Below are 17,853 nucleotides of genomic sequence, written 5' to 3'. Positions count from 1 at the left end.
AAAGAGAGCTACCTGTCGGCAACTCCGTGAAACTTGAAATTTTCCCCATTCTAACGATACCTTTATTTAACGAAACTGATTAAAATCTGAATAGTTATAATTTTTTGAAATCGGGTCATTCTTTTTGAAACATCGCGTACATTTTTATTTATATAGATTTATCTATATCCCTTCAATCTTGCTGCCTTATCTTTATTTGAAAATCTGTTTTATACATTACAAGCATAAAATGTAAAACAACTTGACTAAATAAAGAAATTTAGTGCGTATTACTTACTTTTTTTTCGCCGTTCATGGTAGCCGAAAAGCACCGATTTAACAAATCTTATTGCTCAGAGTTCACAGATTTATAGTATCAAGCAGAGACCTGTAAAATTGTAGAGAAAAAGATTTCAAAATTTTTATAGTTTTTTCTTTCTCTTAGCTTTGAAAGTTTTGATTCATTAAAATACTAAATATTCAATGATAAAATTTGAATTTATCCATCACGTTAGACAAACTGATCAAAAATAAGATGATACATTGTAAGCATAGAAAAACTTTTAGATACACAATAAATATTCTTTAAAACTATATTTAATCACTCATAACCAAGTTATTGACTTTTACAAAGATTTTTGCCCCATTACTAAATTCATCAAAATAAATCGACTTAAGAGGTTGTCCAAATTTTTGAATTAATTTTGAAAAGCATGCGTATTTTTCTCTAATGTTGAGAGCAGGGTTGGCCGGATTGGACCCAATTGGGTTGGACCCAATGGTTTTTTTTTTTGAAAATAACCCATTTAAAAAAACCCATTATTTAGCCCACTTTTGGGTTTTTTAAATTTTCTGAGAAGTTTTTAAAAAAATTAATTAATATAAATACTTTCACAATTTAAACTTCTTTTTTATTTGTTCTTCACCACAGACAATGGACATAAAAAATGAATTTTGAACTTTAATAGTATTTCTTAACTCTTAATGGCATTAAAAAAATACTTCAAAGATTTTAAATAAATATATTTAACCTTTTTCTTTAACTGGTCAATAAATAACTCAAATTATCTTGACTAAGTCCTGTCACGTCTGATTTTCTCAATATTTGTAGATTGTGCAGAGGAAACTACTCTAGCTAAAAGGCTTTCATTTGAATTATTTTCTGCAAACCAACACGTCACAAATCTTGAATAAACAAGGTATATTTTTTAGAAATTAACAGTGTTACAAACGGTCGGACAGAAAACGGAATAGGATGTACAGTATTTTCATTATTTGACGAAAAAGTTTAATATTTCTTACTCTGTACACAGAAATAGAAAAACGGGTAAAATGAAATTTAAAGAAATGTCTTGATTAAGCTGAAATTCAGTAAAATGAGATTTAAACTACTTGAGGTTCTACAGCGCATAACAAAATGAAATACAATAAAGTAGAATTCAAAAAAAAAAAAAATGTAGTAATTAAAAAACGAACTAACGAACAATAGATTTTATCACTCGAGAAGTAACTTTGCCTTAACTGTTGATAATCATGGAAACTAAAAAATCTGAAACTTCACCATTCTTGGGTTTTGGCGTTTTTTATGCTTTTCTTCAGAAAACGCTGAATTTTCGAGCTTTTTTTACCACAAGACAATTTTTGTGCTTTGTCGATACACTTACACTACAATATGCTACAAGTACCCGCATTTTCCCTAAAAAAGGACAAAAAAAAAAACCAGCTTTAGTTGGTTTTTTTTTTGGATTTTATTTAAAAAACCCCAAAAAACCCTGGGTCCATGGGCTTTTTTTTAAAAAACCCGGGATTTTGCCAACCCTGGTTGAGAGGAGGAAGAAAAATGTTTTTAGCAAGCTGTGACGCAGATTAAAAAGCCAAAAATAGTATGTGACGTAAACCTGCATTAGTTACTTATATACACTGGTGTGCAAAAATTAAGGACGAAGTCGAAAAATTAGCATATCAGCTGAACGAAGAGGCAGAGCGGACAGAAAGACCAATCAGGAGATTAAGTAAGGTGATGTACGGTAGCACATGCGCAGATATGCAGGCAGACGTAATAGGGGAGTGTCTGAGTAGTATCAAGTATGTTGTAGGTGTAAGATCAGTATTTCTGGCAAAGAGATTGCACGCCGTATAGCAGTTAAAATCACACCGAGTTGCTGCCTCAGCGAGAAATGGTGAATAATCAATCTGTTAGACGACATCTGGATGCTTTTACCCGAGGTCGAATCATTGGGAAGTTGGAGGAAAGCCGCAGTGTGACAAGTGTGGCTGCAGAGTTCGGAATTGCTCACAACATCGTTTCACGACTTTGGAGACAATTTTAAACTACAGGAACAGCTATCCGGGGGTTCAGTAGTGGTCGTCCACGAGGAACCACACCCGCAGGTGACCGGTATATTTTCTTACAGGCCAGAAGAAACAGGCGGCAGACAGCGGGAGAAATCGCTAGACACACGACACAGGCGACTGGACGACCGATATCGCGTTTTACCGTGGCCAGAAGACTGCACGATGGTGGTCTGTTTGCACGACGCCCTATACGGTGTGTACCTCTAACGCCTGTCCATCGGAGAAGGCGCTCTCTGTGGTGCCGGGAACACCGGAATTGGAGAGACAATGAATGGGGACGAATACTCTTTACAGATGACAGCAGATTCAGTCTGAGTAGCGATTCTGATCGCCTACTCATCTGGAGAGAGCGGCGAAGCCGCAATCATCCCTCGAACATCATTGAAAGGGACAGGTATGGAGGTCGCGGTGTTCTCGTTTGGGGAAGCATCATGCTTGGTAGTCGTACAGACCTTCACATCTTCGACGCAGGTTCAGTCAACGGGACCCGTTATTGTAACGAGATTCTTCTTCCATATGTGCGTCTTTTTAGAGGAGCTATGGGTCCGCAGTTCCTTTTCATGGACGACAATGCAACATGTCATCGCACGGTAGCTGCTGAACAGCTCTTAGAGAGTGAGGATATTGAACGTATGGATTGGCCGGCACGATCTCCGGATCTCAATCCCATCGAGCATGTATGGGATTTTCTAGGCAGACGCTCGGCAGCTCGTACCTTACCACCAGTAAAGATTCGGGAGCTTCGATTGGCGCTGCAAGACGAATGGGCAGCAATGCCTCAACAACTCATTGACACCCTCATTCTCAGCATGGGCAGACGCTGTGAAACCTGCCTAGCAGTCGGGGGAGATCATATCCCCTACTAAAGACCGGATGTTTCTTGCTGGACTTGTTTGTGAGGGCTGGATGTTTCGGCCTTCAGTCGCATTGCGCTCAATGCTACTTTTTCAATAAAGCTTCTTTTTATCCCTCTGATTTCTCTTTTAGTAAGTGTTGCTTACATTACACATGTAATTACGTATTGGGGATCTTACGGTATTAAATGTGTTGATTTGGAAAGCTTTTTTACAACGTTATATTGAAAAAACCGTCTCGTCCTTAATTTTTGCACACCAGTGTAGTTATTATTAGTTACTTCTTATAAATCAACACCAATGAATGCATGGAAATAGAATGCCAAACTTAAAATTTACAAGTGAAACGTAGGCTAAGAAGTGTGTAAATAAAATTCAAAACTGAGGCGCAGGTTGGAGCAAACACTTGTTACTTTTCAGCAACGAATCTTACAAATAATTTAGGTGCCTTTTTTATGTTGCTATTAGTGACGTGCCGAATCGTTAAAAAATGTAGATCCGCGGATACGGAACTGGAAAATTAGTGCCTAGATCCGCGAATACACATGCGGATACGGACCTCAACTTTTTTACCCAATTCAAGTCCGTTCCACGTGTAAATTACTCATCTGGGAATATTTTTACAAACAGTAAACAGAGAATAAGATAAGATTTATTAACAAAACACACAAATGCATAACAAACAATAAGCAAAATACAATAAATAAAGTTACACATACAACGTAAATTACAAACGACAGTCACAAACATAAAGAAATTATAAATTACTAGCTGCGTCGGCCGGCGTTGCACGGGCTATCCCAAAAGTGAAAGGGATGTTAAGTTGATGTTTTTGTAATAGTCTAACATCTGCTTCTAACGCATTAAGGATAAAAAAACTGCAGGTAATGTAGGGTTTGCGAAGCCGCAGTAAAACATATTTTTGCCATAAATCCCATTAACATTAATATAATAGCTGTCAGTGAGTTATGAGTATTTTCAATTAGCGCAAAAGATGAAAAATATATCAAATATCAACTATGAAATGAATTGCATACCTACATTTCAACTCTATCCAAACATTTTATGTGCAATAACAATAAGCTTTTTACATAAAATGACACATATTGCTTGGTTGATTACGTGAAATTAAAAAGGGTGCACGCCTCAAAAAAAAAAAAAAAAAAAACTTTTACATGAAACATTTCGCTACAAAATATGTTGTACCGTTCTAGAAATAAGGAACTACACAAATTTTGCCAAAAATCGCAAGTGAGAAATGATGTCCGACACGCTATGTTTGATGGTCTGTATCTCGGTCCAGGAATTTTTTTTTTTTTTTTTTGTGCAAAACCAAAAAAAAAAAAAAAAACACGCTTATAACAATTTTTTTTACCGAATTTTAACTTATGTTTAATTCAAAAAAAAAAAAAAAAAAAAAAAATCAAGAACCATCAAGGTGAACACCTTGGTTGAATTGACATGGATTCTACCTTATACATGAATATATTTCAAAAATGGAACTCATAATTAAGGTAGAAGCATAGAAGTAGTTAAAACCAAACCACGATCAATCGATTTAAAAAAAATAAATAAATGAAAGGTTTTTTTTTTTTTTTTTTTTTTTAGGAAGGGCGGTTAGGGAAAATTACGGAAACATAGAACTATTATTATTATCACGAGTCACAAAGAGAAAAATATGTTAGCATTTTTTCAAAACCAAGAACTCAGGTACGTTGTCCACTCTTAAAAGACTTCAAAAGAAATAGTCTGTTGATAGAAATATTGAACTGTGAATTGTGCTGATTCTTGCAAAAATTTAAATGGTTCTGGCGTAAATGGTGATGAAGTATAAGTGTGTTACAATATTGATAATATTCATCATTGAAATTGTAACAAAAGGTTTTCTTAATGCGGACCAAAGTACCCCAAGCACGGGCTCCGTTTCTCCAAAAGCATAAAGGTATTAATTTATTTCTTATTCCGTGCAATGTTTATTTATTAAATTTTTCGATTTTCCAATTTGTTCATTTCGAACATTAACCAACATTTTGTCTATTGAACATTAGCAACTGTTTAGAGAAAAAAATACTTTTACACGGAGCTAATTTCAACAGATTATTATTCAGTTAAAATCATTAAAAGAGTAAACTTTCTTAGTTCTAGAACTTTTGTTTCATCTAACGAAATCTAAACAATCTTAATTTAACGTGTTTATTTAAAGAAATCTAAACAATCTTAATATAACGTGATCATTTAAAGAAATCTAATCAGTCTTAATTTAGCGTGTTCTTCTAACTGTACAAAATGTATTTCAAAAGTATAAAAAGGAAGAATAAAGAGAGTTTAAATTCGAAAACTCACCTATTCTAGAGAGGTGACAATGTAAAATAGAAAAGTCCAACAGAATAAACATAATGAGTCGCACAAAAACAAATATATGAGCGTTGCTAATGAAAGAAAAAATAATGCAGCCGATTGAGATTCGGAATAAAACACTTTCTAAAACAAACACGGCGAAAGAAATTCGCAACTCCAACAAACTATAGGGGGCGTTGCAGTCACTGTCTAATGGCGGATGAAAAAACTAAAACAAACGCACGCTGTAACGTATAAATTGCTTCTAAACTTAGGAAATGACAGATATTTTTGTTCGCATGTATGATTTTTTGTTCTTTATTCATTTGAAAAGATTTTTCAAAGTCTTTTGGTTATTCTGACCCATGTAGAAAGAGATTAGAAATCAAAAAGTATTACGAAAGTAAAAAATTAATGCAGAACACACAGTAAGTTGTTCTGAAGCAGCCATTTTCACGATGTTGAATTCGGAATTCATAAACTTTTGGTTCTCTTCGAACGGCATTTCCATTTTGTACCGTTTTTTCTATACATTAGTACATATTAAGTTCAGTTTCGCGACATTTCCGGCATTTGTTGACATTTTTGTCACATAGTGCACATACGTGACAGACTGTCAAGAGTAACGTTTAACACTAGATAATTTATTTCTATGACTATATGATTGGATATCAAAAGAAATCATCATGCATTTAATTCATGCGTCATGGAAATGATTTAACTGATATGCGAAATCTTGTCAAGATACATTATTCTTTCACGCAATTTTAAAACCATAACCCTATAAACATATTTTTGGCGAAATTATTCCACCGATAATGACAGCTTTTGCAGAGCAATAAAGTTGGCGCGATATTTTAGCTATAAAAATTCCAATTTTTTTTTTTTTTTTTTTTCATTCTTAACGTTCTTTCTGGATTTTTCAATCTGTTCTGAGATAAATATTTTCAAAAAAATTTATTTGCATACTGTCTATTTCAGTAGGATACTGTAGTAACAAAGGTTATTTAAATCATTTATGTGGAATTAGGTTAAGGAAAAGTGTCCAGTCAATGTTGTTAAGTCCGCTTTTTTTTTCATCGAATTGAAAAACTGATATTTATTCAAATTCACTCAGAACAAGATAAATAAAATGTGTACTCACAGTTTATATCAGATATTTTTGATGTTACGCTGTTGCGAATGACGATTCCAAATGATGAATTACGCAAATAAAAAAAATACACATAACAAACTGTTTGTTTTGTCCAAAATGAACACATGGAACGCAATGTTTTAGTTTTTTCGGCAGTTTTGTAAATCTCCGCAAGGTAGCGTATTCGAGCTCTGGAGTTGCGATTAACTTTCATATGCTGAAAACATAGACTAATAATAAGAGTAGACCGAGCTATGGCAACCCTTTTGCTGCTCATAAACCAAACCATGTGACTCGTGGATATCGTAGCAACAGCGGGCATTGATCGTAGCAGACGATCAACAACCGCTATGCGAGAAATAAAATAAATAAAATTGATGGAACACGGAAGAATGATCTTTTATGGAGTTGGATTTGTAAATTTGTTATTCTAAGTCGTAAATATTTTGTTAATATAGCGAGTTTTTCGTTTAGATAGTACTGTGCATTTTCTTTAGTCAATTTCAATAACTCTCTAAGCAATTAAAGATGTAAGCGCCCAAAAAGATTCGGCAAGCGGTAAGATTTTTACCTACAATTTCAATTTAAGATACCGATTAGTACATTTTTGCGTTAACGCAAAACGTTTACGTCATTACGTTCACGCCAACGCTGACGTAGCAGTTCCGAATGAAATAAAAGTTACTGAAAACTGTGATCAAAAACTAATTAGTAATGTCAAAATAGTGCATAACTAAAAGAAAAACAATTCAATCTCTGCACCTGGAAAAAAAAATTATAATGCAAACACATTACGTCTTAAAATACGTCGAGTGTCAAACTATAGATAATGTTGCCATCTAGCAACCATGCTGCCAAAGTTTTCGCCAAGCCTTCCACCAGTCACATGATGTATCCATGAACCAATTTTTTCATCAACAAGTTTGGGAAAGCTCGGTCTACTCTTATTATTAATCTATGGCTGAAAATATTAAAGAGCGCTGACTAAAAAAATAAAAAGGCAGACGATAAATAAAGGTTAAGTTCGAATAGAGCAACCGGCCAACCAATTTAAAATGAAATTCTAGACGGAAAAGTTGTTTTAAGACTTGGATAACAGCCAAAAAACTGCGCTCTTAAAACAATCATTAGAATTTTATTTTCTAACCAATAAGTAAAATGGCAACAGGAAAGAAGTAAAAATTCCCGAGAACGTATTGTTAATTAACGTTTTAATTAATATCTCCGCTAATTAAAGTCGCACAATTACGAGATTGGTCCTATTGTTTTCTTTGGAAAATTTCAAATTGATTGGTATCTTGTTTGACTCTCGATTTGCAGCGGTTCTCGAGAAGATCGATCTTCAGACAGACGGAGCGAACAGATTTTAATATTATAGGGGATTGTTCAACATGAGTTAGTAGTAAGAAATCAACACTGAAGTTAAGACAAACTTTTTTTTTTGAAGAATGCCTAGAAAAGACAAAATGAAAAATAATACAAACTCCAAAAACCTCAAGCTTAGGGTTAACCTCATATTAAGTTGAATTTCGCGGGTTCAGAAATCATATAATTGAATACATTCTTTTTTGTAGACAACATGGGTAACGCGAGAAAGGAACCAGAAAGTCAGTATGCCTCATCAATTCTGTCTTTTCTGAAAACGGGTCATTTCAGTGTGTGCGGGGACAACATGAGAGGCAGGGGTGCCCTAACTTAAATTTTTGCAAGGGGAGAAATTCTCAAATTGCCGAATAGAACACTAAATTTTGACGAATAATGATAATTTTGTGGAATGGAACTCCAAATTTTGCTGAATGAACTCTAAACTTTTTGAACTAAACTGAATGAACAACTACAGTATGATGATAATTTTGACGAATCGTCACTAAAAGTGTACCAAGTCAGAAAATTTTAGGGAGGCCGTAGTGACCTCTCGTGATCTCCCACATAAGACACTGGTGACAGGATACATGAAAACGTGACTGTCTTGCAAAATGGATACTTATGAGAACCGAAAACCGCAAAAATCAGCATATTTCTTTCATACGAGTGAAGGAATTTCTACTAACAACTAAACAATTTAAAAATTGCTTTCTTTCTTCAGAACTTAAACTACCTTTACGAAGTTTCTTTATTCAGTATAATCCTCTAGTTGAGTTTCTGCGAATGTTGAATACCTTACATTAAAAAAAATTGCATGTCTATATCACGAAGCAGGCTGAACAAACATAAATGAAGCCTGTCAGTCACGACGATTGACAAGTTTTAATGATGGCCTGAATACCAGCCTAATTAAAATTATAACATTACGATGCATAACTATTTCAGTAGATAAACTGCAAGAAGAAAACCAAATAACATTCTTGTTCGAACAGACCTTAAAAATTCAAATCTTCTCTAAGTGATTATTCGTTCTTAACAGTTATTTTTTCAAACTGCGAGTCAATGTATACATTTATTGTACTTAATCACTAGCTGCACGGTCTATATATTTTTGCTTCTAAGTACCAAGCGCATTGTCAAGACTTTGCTTCGACTGTATAACTGCATAGTGTCCGAATGTTATGATATTTTTCTTAAATTCCAATTCAAGAAACGGCAATATTCTTTCAGCCTTCAACCGAAAATACAGTTAAACACACGACACTACAGTGAATTCTAAAGACCGTTCATTTCTGTTCCTCAAGTTCAGTATTAATTTACCCTCAATGGAAGAAACACGTATTTCCAATCACGAAATGCCATTTTTTATCGGAGGAGTTTCAAATTATTTCCCTGGGCGAATCTAAACATTGCCTTTTCCCCGTAAGAGAAAAAAGTTACCTATGTATTTCAGAAAAAAGAAAAAATGCGTTGAAATCAGCATTCTAACAGAAAATGTATTTCCTGTTAGATGTGATGATAAAATAAATTATTTGTTTTTTGTCTTCCAGACACCATCTTTGAAAATTTTCGTGGCCTATTGGGTGGTCTCATCAAAGAAACCCCACTGCATTCGGATATATATGAAATAAGTTTTCAAAGAAATGCTCGAAACTTTCCTTTTTTTCTTTCAGTTTAATAATTTTCTTCTTTCGTTAGAAAAACATCGAGCTTGATTTCTTTCGCATAAAAAATGGCCAAGATAATGCAGAAGTTTTTTTTTTTTTCCTCAATGAAATTCTTGCTTATTTTAACAATTTCAATCTATTGTGTTGGAAAGCGCGAAAAACAAATTCTTTAACTTTCTTTTTCAGTGAGTCCCAATGACACACACAGGAGTCTTTTTTATTCCCTAAATCTTCTTATGTGAGGGCGTTTTCGGCAGCGAAGAATGATGAGTAGTTCTTGGAAATATTGGCTTTCGAGGGACACTGTAATAAGATATCTTGCGGGGCGAAATTGAACTACTGTATATTGAAAACAATGCGTAGAAAGATAAATGAAAAAAACAAAATTCTCTAAAACAAAATGTGAAAATAGTACCTTTGATTGTTTACGTAAGAAACGTTATTTCGCATTTCTTTTCATTTTATTTTCTGTACGGTACGGTGAAATAATTCATTTTAGTCTCAGACGTCTAGACAATCAACTTTTTTTTCGTCATCTTCCACATAAAAGGAAAGGGGTGGCACTCGTAGGGCTGACCGACAGGGATAAGTTCGCTTTTATGTAACGCCATTATATACGGGGAGCTGACTTAACCGACATTGTGATTCCAAAATTGCCGGGAGACAAAATTAGTATTTGTACAAAAGCCTCGTGGCAGAAAACTGGTGTCTAAGCTTTAGATGTGTTCTCTGATTGATGTTTGATTATTTTATTCCGTAAATGAAGAAGATTTAATTAAAACAAACTAAAACAAAAGAGGTGTGAAAATGAGGTCCATTGTAGTTAACATTTCTCGATACACTTTTGTTGGATTTGTGAACTAAGTTAACTTTCTAGATTTACCTTGAGTGACATTTTTACTTATTTTATCAACAATTTACCTACGACATAGCAACCAGAGAATATTATAACGTATTTATAAATACTAGACACAAGGTTGGATCCAAATGTTGGAAAAGTCGGCCTGTCCTTTTCAAGGGGTTCTAACTTTTATGAAATAACATAAGTTTGTCTTAAACTTGACTCGTTTTGTGGTTTCAATATCCCGGCAACAATATAAGCTTCTGATATTCCATAAATGCATAGTTTCTGTTATCCAGTCTAAGGCCGCTATCTAAGAGGAGCTGACTTATCCGACGTAAGGCTCCTATATAAGGGGAGCTGACTTATCCGACATTTTGGTTCCAAAATTGTCGGGGGAAAAAATAAACATTTGTACAAAAGCCTCATTGCAGAAAACTGGTGTCAAAGCTTTAAGTGTGTTGCCCGATTGACGTTTGATTATTTTATTCTGTAGATGAAGACAATTTAATTAATACAAATTAAAAACAAATAAGGTGTGAAAATGAGGTTTATTACCGTAAACATTTCTCGATACATTTTTGCTGAATTTGAGAACGAAGTTATCTTTCTAAATTTACCTTAAGGCACATTTTACTCAACTTATCATCAATTAATTTACGACTTAGCAACCAGCGAATATTATAACGTATTTATAAATACTAGAAACGAGGTTGGATCCAATTCTGCCTTGGAACCAAAATGTCGGATAAGTCAGCCTGTCTTTTTCAAGGAGCTCTAATCCGACGATTTGGTTCCGAAATCGTCGGGGGGGGGGGGGGCAAAATTAATGTGTGTACAAATAGTAGGGGAGTCCAAAATGTTTCTGGAGATTGACTCGAACGCATCAGATAAACATAAGGGAGATAATTTACGTCCTGTCGAGTACTTGCACTAAAGGTTAGCCTTTTTGTTGGTGGATGCGTCTAGGACAGACCGACGGATTGGTAAAAAAATTATCATCAGATTTATTGAAGAGCATCAGATTAAAATAAGGTGGGTTAATTACAAGCTAAAAAGTGTACATTTAGAAACTCTGACTATTTGAGCGTGAGGCACGATTTGTGGGAGGGTTACAAAGTTGCAAAAAAAAAACCTTGTTTTGACAATCTTGAGCGCGGTTGATTTTTTTTTTAATTTAAAAACAAAAAAATCGTCAATCAAGTTCAGAGTGTGCACATGCGCTGATCACGAAGATACGGTCCTGTTAAAGCTTGACCACGGAGATGTAGCGGGTGACTAGACAGCAGAAACGGAATACTTCATTGGTTAGTGGTATGACGTGCGGAGATTTTTTTTCTAGCGGTCAGTTTAATCATATCCTTCTAAATAATCGTCAGATTAAAGTCTACCATGACTGCAACATCAAGTTGAACCTTCTGTATTAATGTCTGATACGCTCGAGTATTTCAATATGATTTTTTTTTTTCTTTTGCATTTTCAAAAATTCACCACGAGCTTGCGTCATTTCAAAACTTTATTCTATTAGAATGGTGGCATTTTTAAGGTTCACTTAACATCCCCTCTGAATATCTGCGCCGCAAGAACAAAAAAATTCTATTTTCTACTCCTTCACATGCCACAGCCACCACCCAACATGCAAATCGGCAGATTAACAAACCTTCGGTTCACAGCCAAATTGAAGCATCAAAACTATCAATATCTGACACGCTTTGATTATGTCCACGTAACTGCTTTATTTAATATTTATGAATATCAGTAGACACTTTTCCCACCAACTGAAGGGAAACCTTATACAACGTTTTCTTTTTCTTATAAATTGAACTACAAAATCTAATAGGTCCCCACGCCATTCTAGTAAATCCACATTTAGCATCATGAACTCCCCTACTAAAAAGTATCGTTGTAGAAAAATAGTGCCCAAGCTTTAGATGTGTTGTCTGTTTGACTATTTTATTGTGTAAATAAAGATTTAATTAATGCAAATTAAAAGCAAATAATGTGTGAAAATGAGATTCCTTTATTCAGTTGACATTTCTCGATACAGTTTTGATGAACTTGCGAACAAAGCCTTAATACATTTCTAGGTTTGTCTTAACTGATATTTTACTGAACTTTTCATCAATTGTTTCACGACATAGTAACCAGCGAATATTATAACGTATTTATAAATACTAGAAACAATGTTGGAACTAAAATTGTTTAAGAGTCATAATGTCGGCCCTTCCATTTCAGGGGGTTCTAGTCCAGTCTTGCGACTGACCCAATATTTTTTAAGTAAAAATATATCTCTCTTCTAAATGGGTTTAGACCACTAACCTGCCAGGTTAATAGTCGAACGTACTAGCCGATTTCGGCACGCGGAAGCTTTGCCTCAGAAGCATTGTTAAACGATTTTTATAAAACTAGGAGGCTCCACTCGCTTCTCGCTGGCGCTCACCAATCCCCAAAGATTGCCTCCCAATGCGCAATATTATTTGGTTTGGGGATATTTACATTGTCTTTTAGGAAGAATCAGATTAAAATACCTGTAACGATTAAAACCAAATGAAAATTTTGCTCTCTCTCCTGTGAAATACAGAATTTCAGTAACAAGCTCATTATTATTAGAACAATATAAAATATCCACTCTCAACCAAAAAAAAAAAAAAAAACTTGATTAAAACAACTAAAATCAAAATTATTTCTAAGGTGTTTTAAATTGAAGAAAATGCTTTGTGTATTTTTATTTCTTGTAAGTATTGTATAACACTAAATTGTTGATCAACTATTTAATACCAAAAATTTTAAAAAAATCAAAAAATAAAACAAATAATAGTAATAATTACAAACATTAACACATTTTTAACACTTACAATATCCCGCACTAATAATAATATTGCGGAAAGGATATGGAAACTGTTCGCATGTGCCTTAGATACTGTGTTCAAAAGTGCCCTATTGTCTACCTTAGAGCTGACGCACAAAAATAAAGAATTCTGAAATATATTAAAAAAAGTAAACATAGTCATAAATTTACTTGAATGTTCATATAATGGTTGGCAATGATTACGTTTAGCTTAGTTAGTCGAGCCCGCTTAATAAAATAGCTGATTCGACATAAAAAAATAATTGTAATAAGCGGAATATTCCATTATCCGGGATCAAAATAACGAACTTTAACGTTAGATGCATTGAAACTTTATTACATTAAGCGGGATACTCCCTTAATGATATTCTAATAAGCGGGATCAACTCTAGTTTAAATTTGTTAAAACCAATAAGCTGTCTTTACAGAAGCACAAAATTGTTCGTCGCTCTAAATGTTTGGCCAAGAGGTAGGACTGGTTCTGCCATTACTTGAAAGTTATTTTGAGTAAAGTAAAAAAAAAAAAAAAGTTTCGTAAAACATACCCCGTTCACATGTGATGCAATGAGCAGCAAACGGATGCAAGTGGACTGTTTTATGTTCCGAGTAAAACGCGTTTAAAGATCAGATCCTAGATAGGCTTTCACTGATTTTTTTTCTAAATCACGCTATACAGCAGCACCTACCAGGGCTACTAGTACCATCTCTTGCCCCCAGACAGAGGAGAGGTTCACCTACCATTTGTACTGGTTATCTCCAAATTTTTAACTTTGCCTCTTGCATACCTTTGCTTCTCACTGCCTCATGTGTCCCCCTTTCCCCTCCAGATCTGATCCATGAAACAGGTCAATTTAGAGTCACATAATAAATACAATTAAATAAAAAGTTCGAACTGAAACGATGTTAGAAGATATCGTTTCGGGAACATTCAGTAAAGCACCAGGCATTAAAAAATACTTAAATGGATAAATACGATCACATTTTTTTCCCGAAATAAGATTCAGCTTATACTGTATCAGTTGTTCCCCATCAGAGCACAGAAAATGTTCTTGCTCTAAAATTTTGCTCAAATAAAAAGTATTTCAATTTTAGGAATAATGTCTTCATAATTAAGTAGTATCCAATTATTATAGTTAGGTAGTATAGTTAGGTTATGGTAACGCGACATCCCCCAGTGTTCGGATACAGGGGTGCCCATCCTCCTTCGAGGAAGGGCACACAAACCCTTAAAAATCACAAAGTACTCACCAAAGCAAGAACCCCCCTAAAAAAGGGAAATTTCCCTCAAAACACCCCGCCCCCCTAAAATTTCAATGGTGCAGTCTGCGCCATCACCCCCCTCTCTGTGGGCACCCTTGGTTCAAATACATGGTTTACTATGCTCTTTCGATTACTGCTTATTTCACTTTTTTTTCGTTATTACACTATCATGTGATTTCCTGGTTAGGAACGGGAACCAAATTGTTGGATGAGTCATCTACCCTAATTTAGAGCCCATAATGTATCGTAGACAGCAGCAGATTTACACACTTCTGTGAATAGTAAAATCTGCACTTTGAAACTTCTAAAGTGCTTATTCTGATTACTTGGTTTTGATAAGTAAATGTTCCATGCAAAATTTGGGCAACGTCTTTAAACTTATTGGAAAATTACAGCGAGGAAAGGAATTAGGAATAACTAAGCAACCAAAGAGCGTCCTGTTTCTGAAAAAAAAAGGGAAAGATGGAGTTCTCAATTAACATAGTGTTATCATAATATTATCAAAGATTACGAGAAGATATATTGAAAGCTGATTGCTTTCAGAGGAAAGAAGGACAAGTGTAAGTAAGAGGAGCAAAATGCTTTTGAGCAGTTATAAATTGTTTCCCCTTCTGCACCAGCTGAGTCGCCTCGTAAATATATTGGAACAGGGTTTCTGAACCTTTTCCAACCTTTAGTTTATTAAAAAAGGTTACGTTCGGTAAAGTTTAATTTAAATTGTTAATGTTGAAATACGTATAGGTAATTCAAATTAAAACATCTTGTTGTCATAGTCTAATCTATGATTACCTGAAAATATGCAAAAGATTGAGTGCTTTTTCAGACATAGAGGAAAACAAACGTAAATCAAAGAAGCACAATGCTTTTGAGCAGTTAAAAATTCTTCACTCTGTGCTCTAGCTCAGTCGTTTCCGCAACATATTACAGCAGGGTTTTCAACTTTTTTTTTCTGAGTAGCACGTATTCCAATTTCCGCATCATTAACTATGTGTTCCTCCAACAAAACACAAAAATGTTACTGAAAAGTGCCATATTAGCTAAGTTTCAACTATAAAAGTTGAATTATATTTAGGCAAGTCAAATTTAAAAATGAGAAAATTTATTTTAAGGAACGTCAATGAAAGTTTTCACTAGGCAGTACCAGAATCCATACTATCAAGTTGATTATCTTTACAACTCAGAACCTCTCTCGCAAAGTTCAAGAAATGCTTTCAGGAGTAGAACCTAATCATCCTTGTCCGCAGCACTTCATGTTAGGTATGGTAATAAATAACAGGGGTGATTGTGTTCCGGTATTTTACCGAATTTCCGGTATTTTCGGATGTATTTCCGGTATTTTTATGTCCGAAAATACCGGAATTGTGTGTTTTTTTTTTTTGTTATGCTTTTATCTCCCTACCTCCGCCATTTTTTAAAAATTATATAATACTCATCAAATATACCTGCAAGTGCCTTAAGATGGACACCTATCCCTTAAGATGGACAAATGTCAAGATAATTTGTATAGCACCAACTCGTAACTTTGTAATCCATTAAAAATTTACTCAAATGTACACACAATATTTTGACTCAGAACTATTTAATACTATGGCATAGGTGCACTTAAGTAATAGGGATCAAAGATTCCCCCCCCCCCCCGTTCTCGCTTTGAAACTTTCAGGTATTTTTTGATGAACTCACAATCACCGCTGTAAATAGTACTAAATTAAAAACCTGACTGGTAAAAACTACAAAAAAATATTTGAGTAAAACGTTGTTTAAATGAATTACAACTCTTTAACTATTTGTTGCCAAGTAAGTTCATTTTAATTAAGCTGAAATCTTTAATAACTTCAATTCCACAACACGAATTTAACATCGAAAAACATATTATTAGTGGCATTAGGGTAGAAGGAGTTTGACTATTCAGTTCGAGTTGTAGGTCATTGATACAAGACTTGTAACACTTAAATAAAAAGTATACCTCTTTCATTAGTGTCATTTGTGAAATAATCAACATTGTAGGGATCAGTGATTTGGATCGGGGAAACGAGAATGGGTAGGTAATATTTTTTGGGTTGGGCCTTAGGACTGAGTAAATAGCCAAAAACTGGATATTTTGAAAAAAAAAAGTAAAAGGTGAATAAATGATAAAGTTTATCAAAATGTGTAAAATTGATACATATATCTGTAGCTAACAGTTTAGATTGCTTTTTATTGAAAATTTTGATGAAATTATTAACAAATAAATTATGAATTGACTCATTTGCATTCTAAAAAAAATGTTTGTGATTCAATTTACATTGCAGATTTTAAATCCAATGATGCAAGGAAATAAATAGTCTGAAACAATTCAACCAACTTAATGGTTTACCTTTTGTTTAAGAAGGACAGAGGTTTTTTGAAGTTATACTGGGTTTAGCTGAAGACATTATAGGATTTTTCATCATAAGATTGTGGAAAATTAAGAGAGAATGAGTTTACTAGTAAGGTGGAGAAGTTTCTGAGGAAAAGGTATTAAAGTAGCTCAACACATTTTAAGTGTATTAGTTACATGTACTAACTCAACTTTCAGTTTTGAGTTAGATTCAAAATAAAAAGCTTTAAAAAATCTGACAGAGCGGCTAAGATCAAATATCTATCCTGTAACTGGAAGCAGCTACATCACGAAAGGGGAGATAAAACAAAAGGAATAAGAACTAGAAATTACTGAAAGAGCTATTACACAAAAAATTAAGCAGTTATTTATAAGTGAAGAATTTCTTAGCCTAAAAATAGATAACTTGTGCAATTCAGATGACAATTAAAAATCAAAATCTGACTGTGAAATGTTTGAAGGAATCCAGTTTTCTCTTCAAGTAAGCAAAAACTCGTAAGATATTGTATTTAATACTTTCAGAAACAAACATTTTAAGCTGAGATGCCTTTTTTTTTTTTTTGGGCCTCTTTTTTTATTTGCATTTTCTCTTTTTACTTCCTTTTACAAAAAAGGAAGTATTGTATTCGCGAAAAAATTTTCACTCAAAAATCGACCTTAATTTCCATTTTACTCACCCCCGAATGAATATTGAGTTGTTTTTTTCGACTCGACCATACGTGGATAAAAGCCTAAGAACGTATACACACGCGAAATATCCATTTTGACGATTCCCGAGTTAATTACAACGAGTTTTCTCGCGACGTCTGTATGTACGTATGTATGTATGTGCGTATGCGCGTATGTGCGGATGTGC

General features: G+C 34.1%; 1 protein-coding gene across 1 annotated transcript in view; it reads right to left on the bottom strand.

Annotated features, from left to right (window-relative positions):
- Positions 1-17,853, bottom strand: part of LOC129231439 (sestrin homolog) — a 158,689-nt gene that overhangs the window by 127,387 nt on the left and 13,449 nt on the right. Inside the window, exon 2 of the mRNA XM_054865755.1 lies at positions 278-367. Within this exon, the coding sequence (XP_054721730.1) occupies positions 278-295 (18 nt within the window). The 5' untranslated portion in view covers positions 296-367. The remainder of the gene's footprint in view (positions 1-277; positions 368-17,853) is intronic.

This window comes from Uloborus diversus, chromosome 10 (genome assembly GCF_026930045.1).
Source record: "Uloborus diversus isolate 005 chromosome 10, Udiv.v.3.1, whole genome shotgun sequence".
Classification (NCBI taxonomy): domain Eukaryota; kingdom Metazoa; phylum Arthropoda; class Arachnida; order Araneae; family Uloboridae; genus Uloborus; species Uloborus diversus.
The sequence above is the reverse complement of the archived record's forward strand: the minus strand, read 5'-3'. Positions and strand labels throughout refer to the sequence as shown.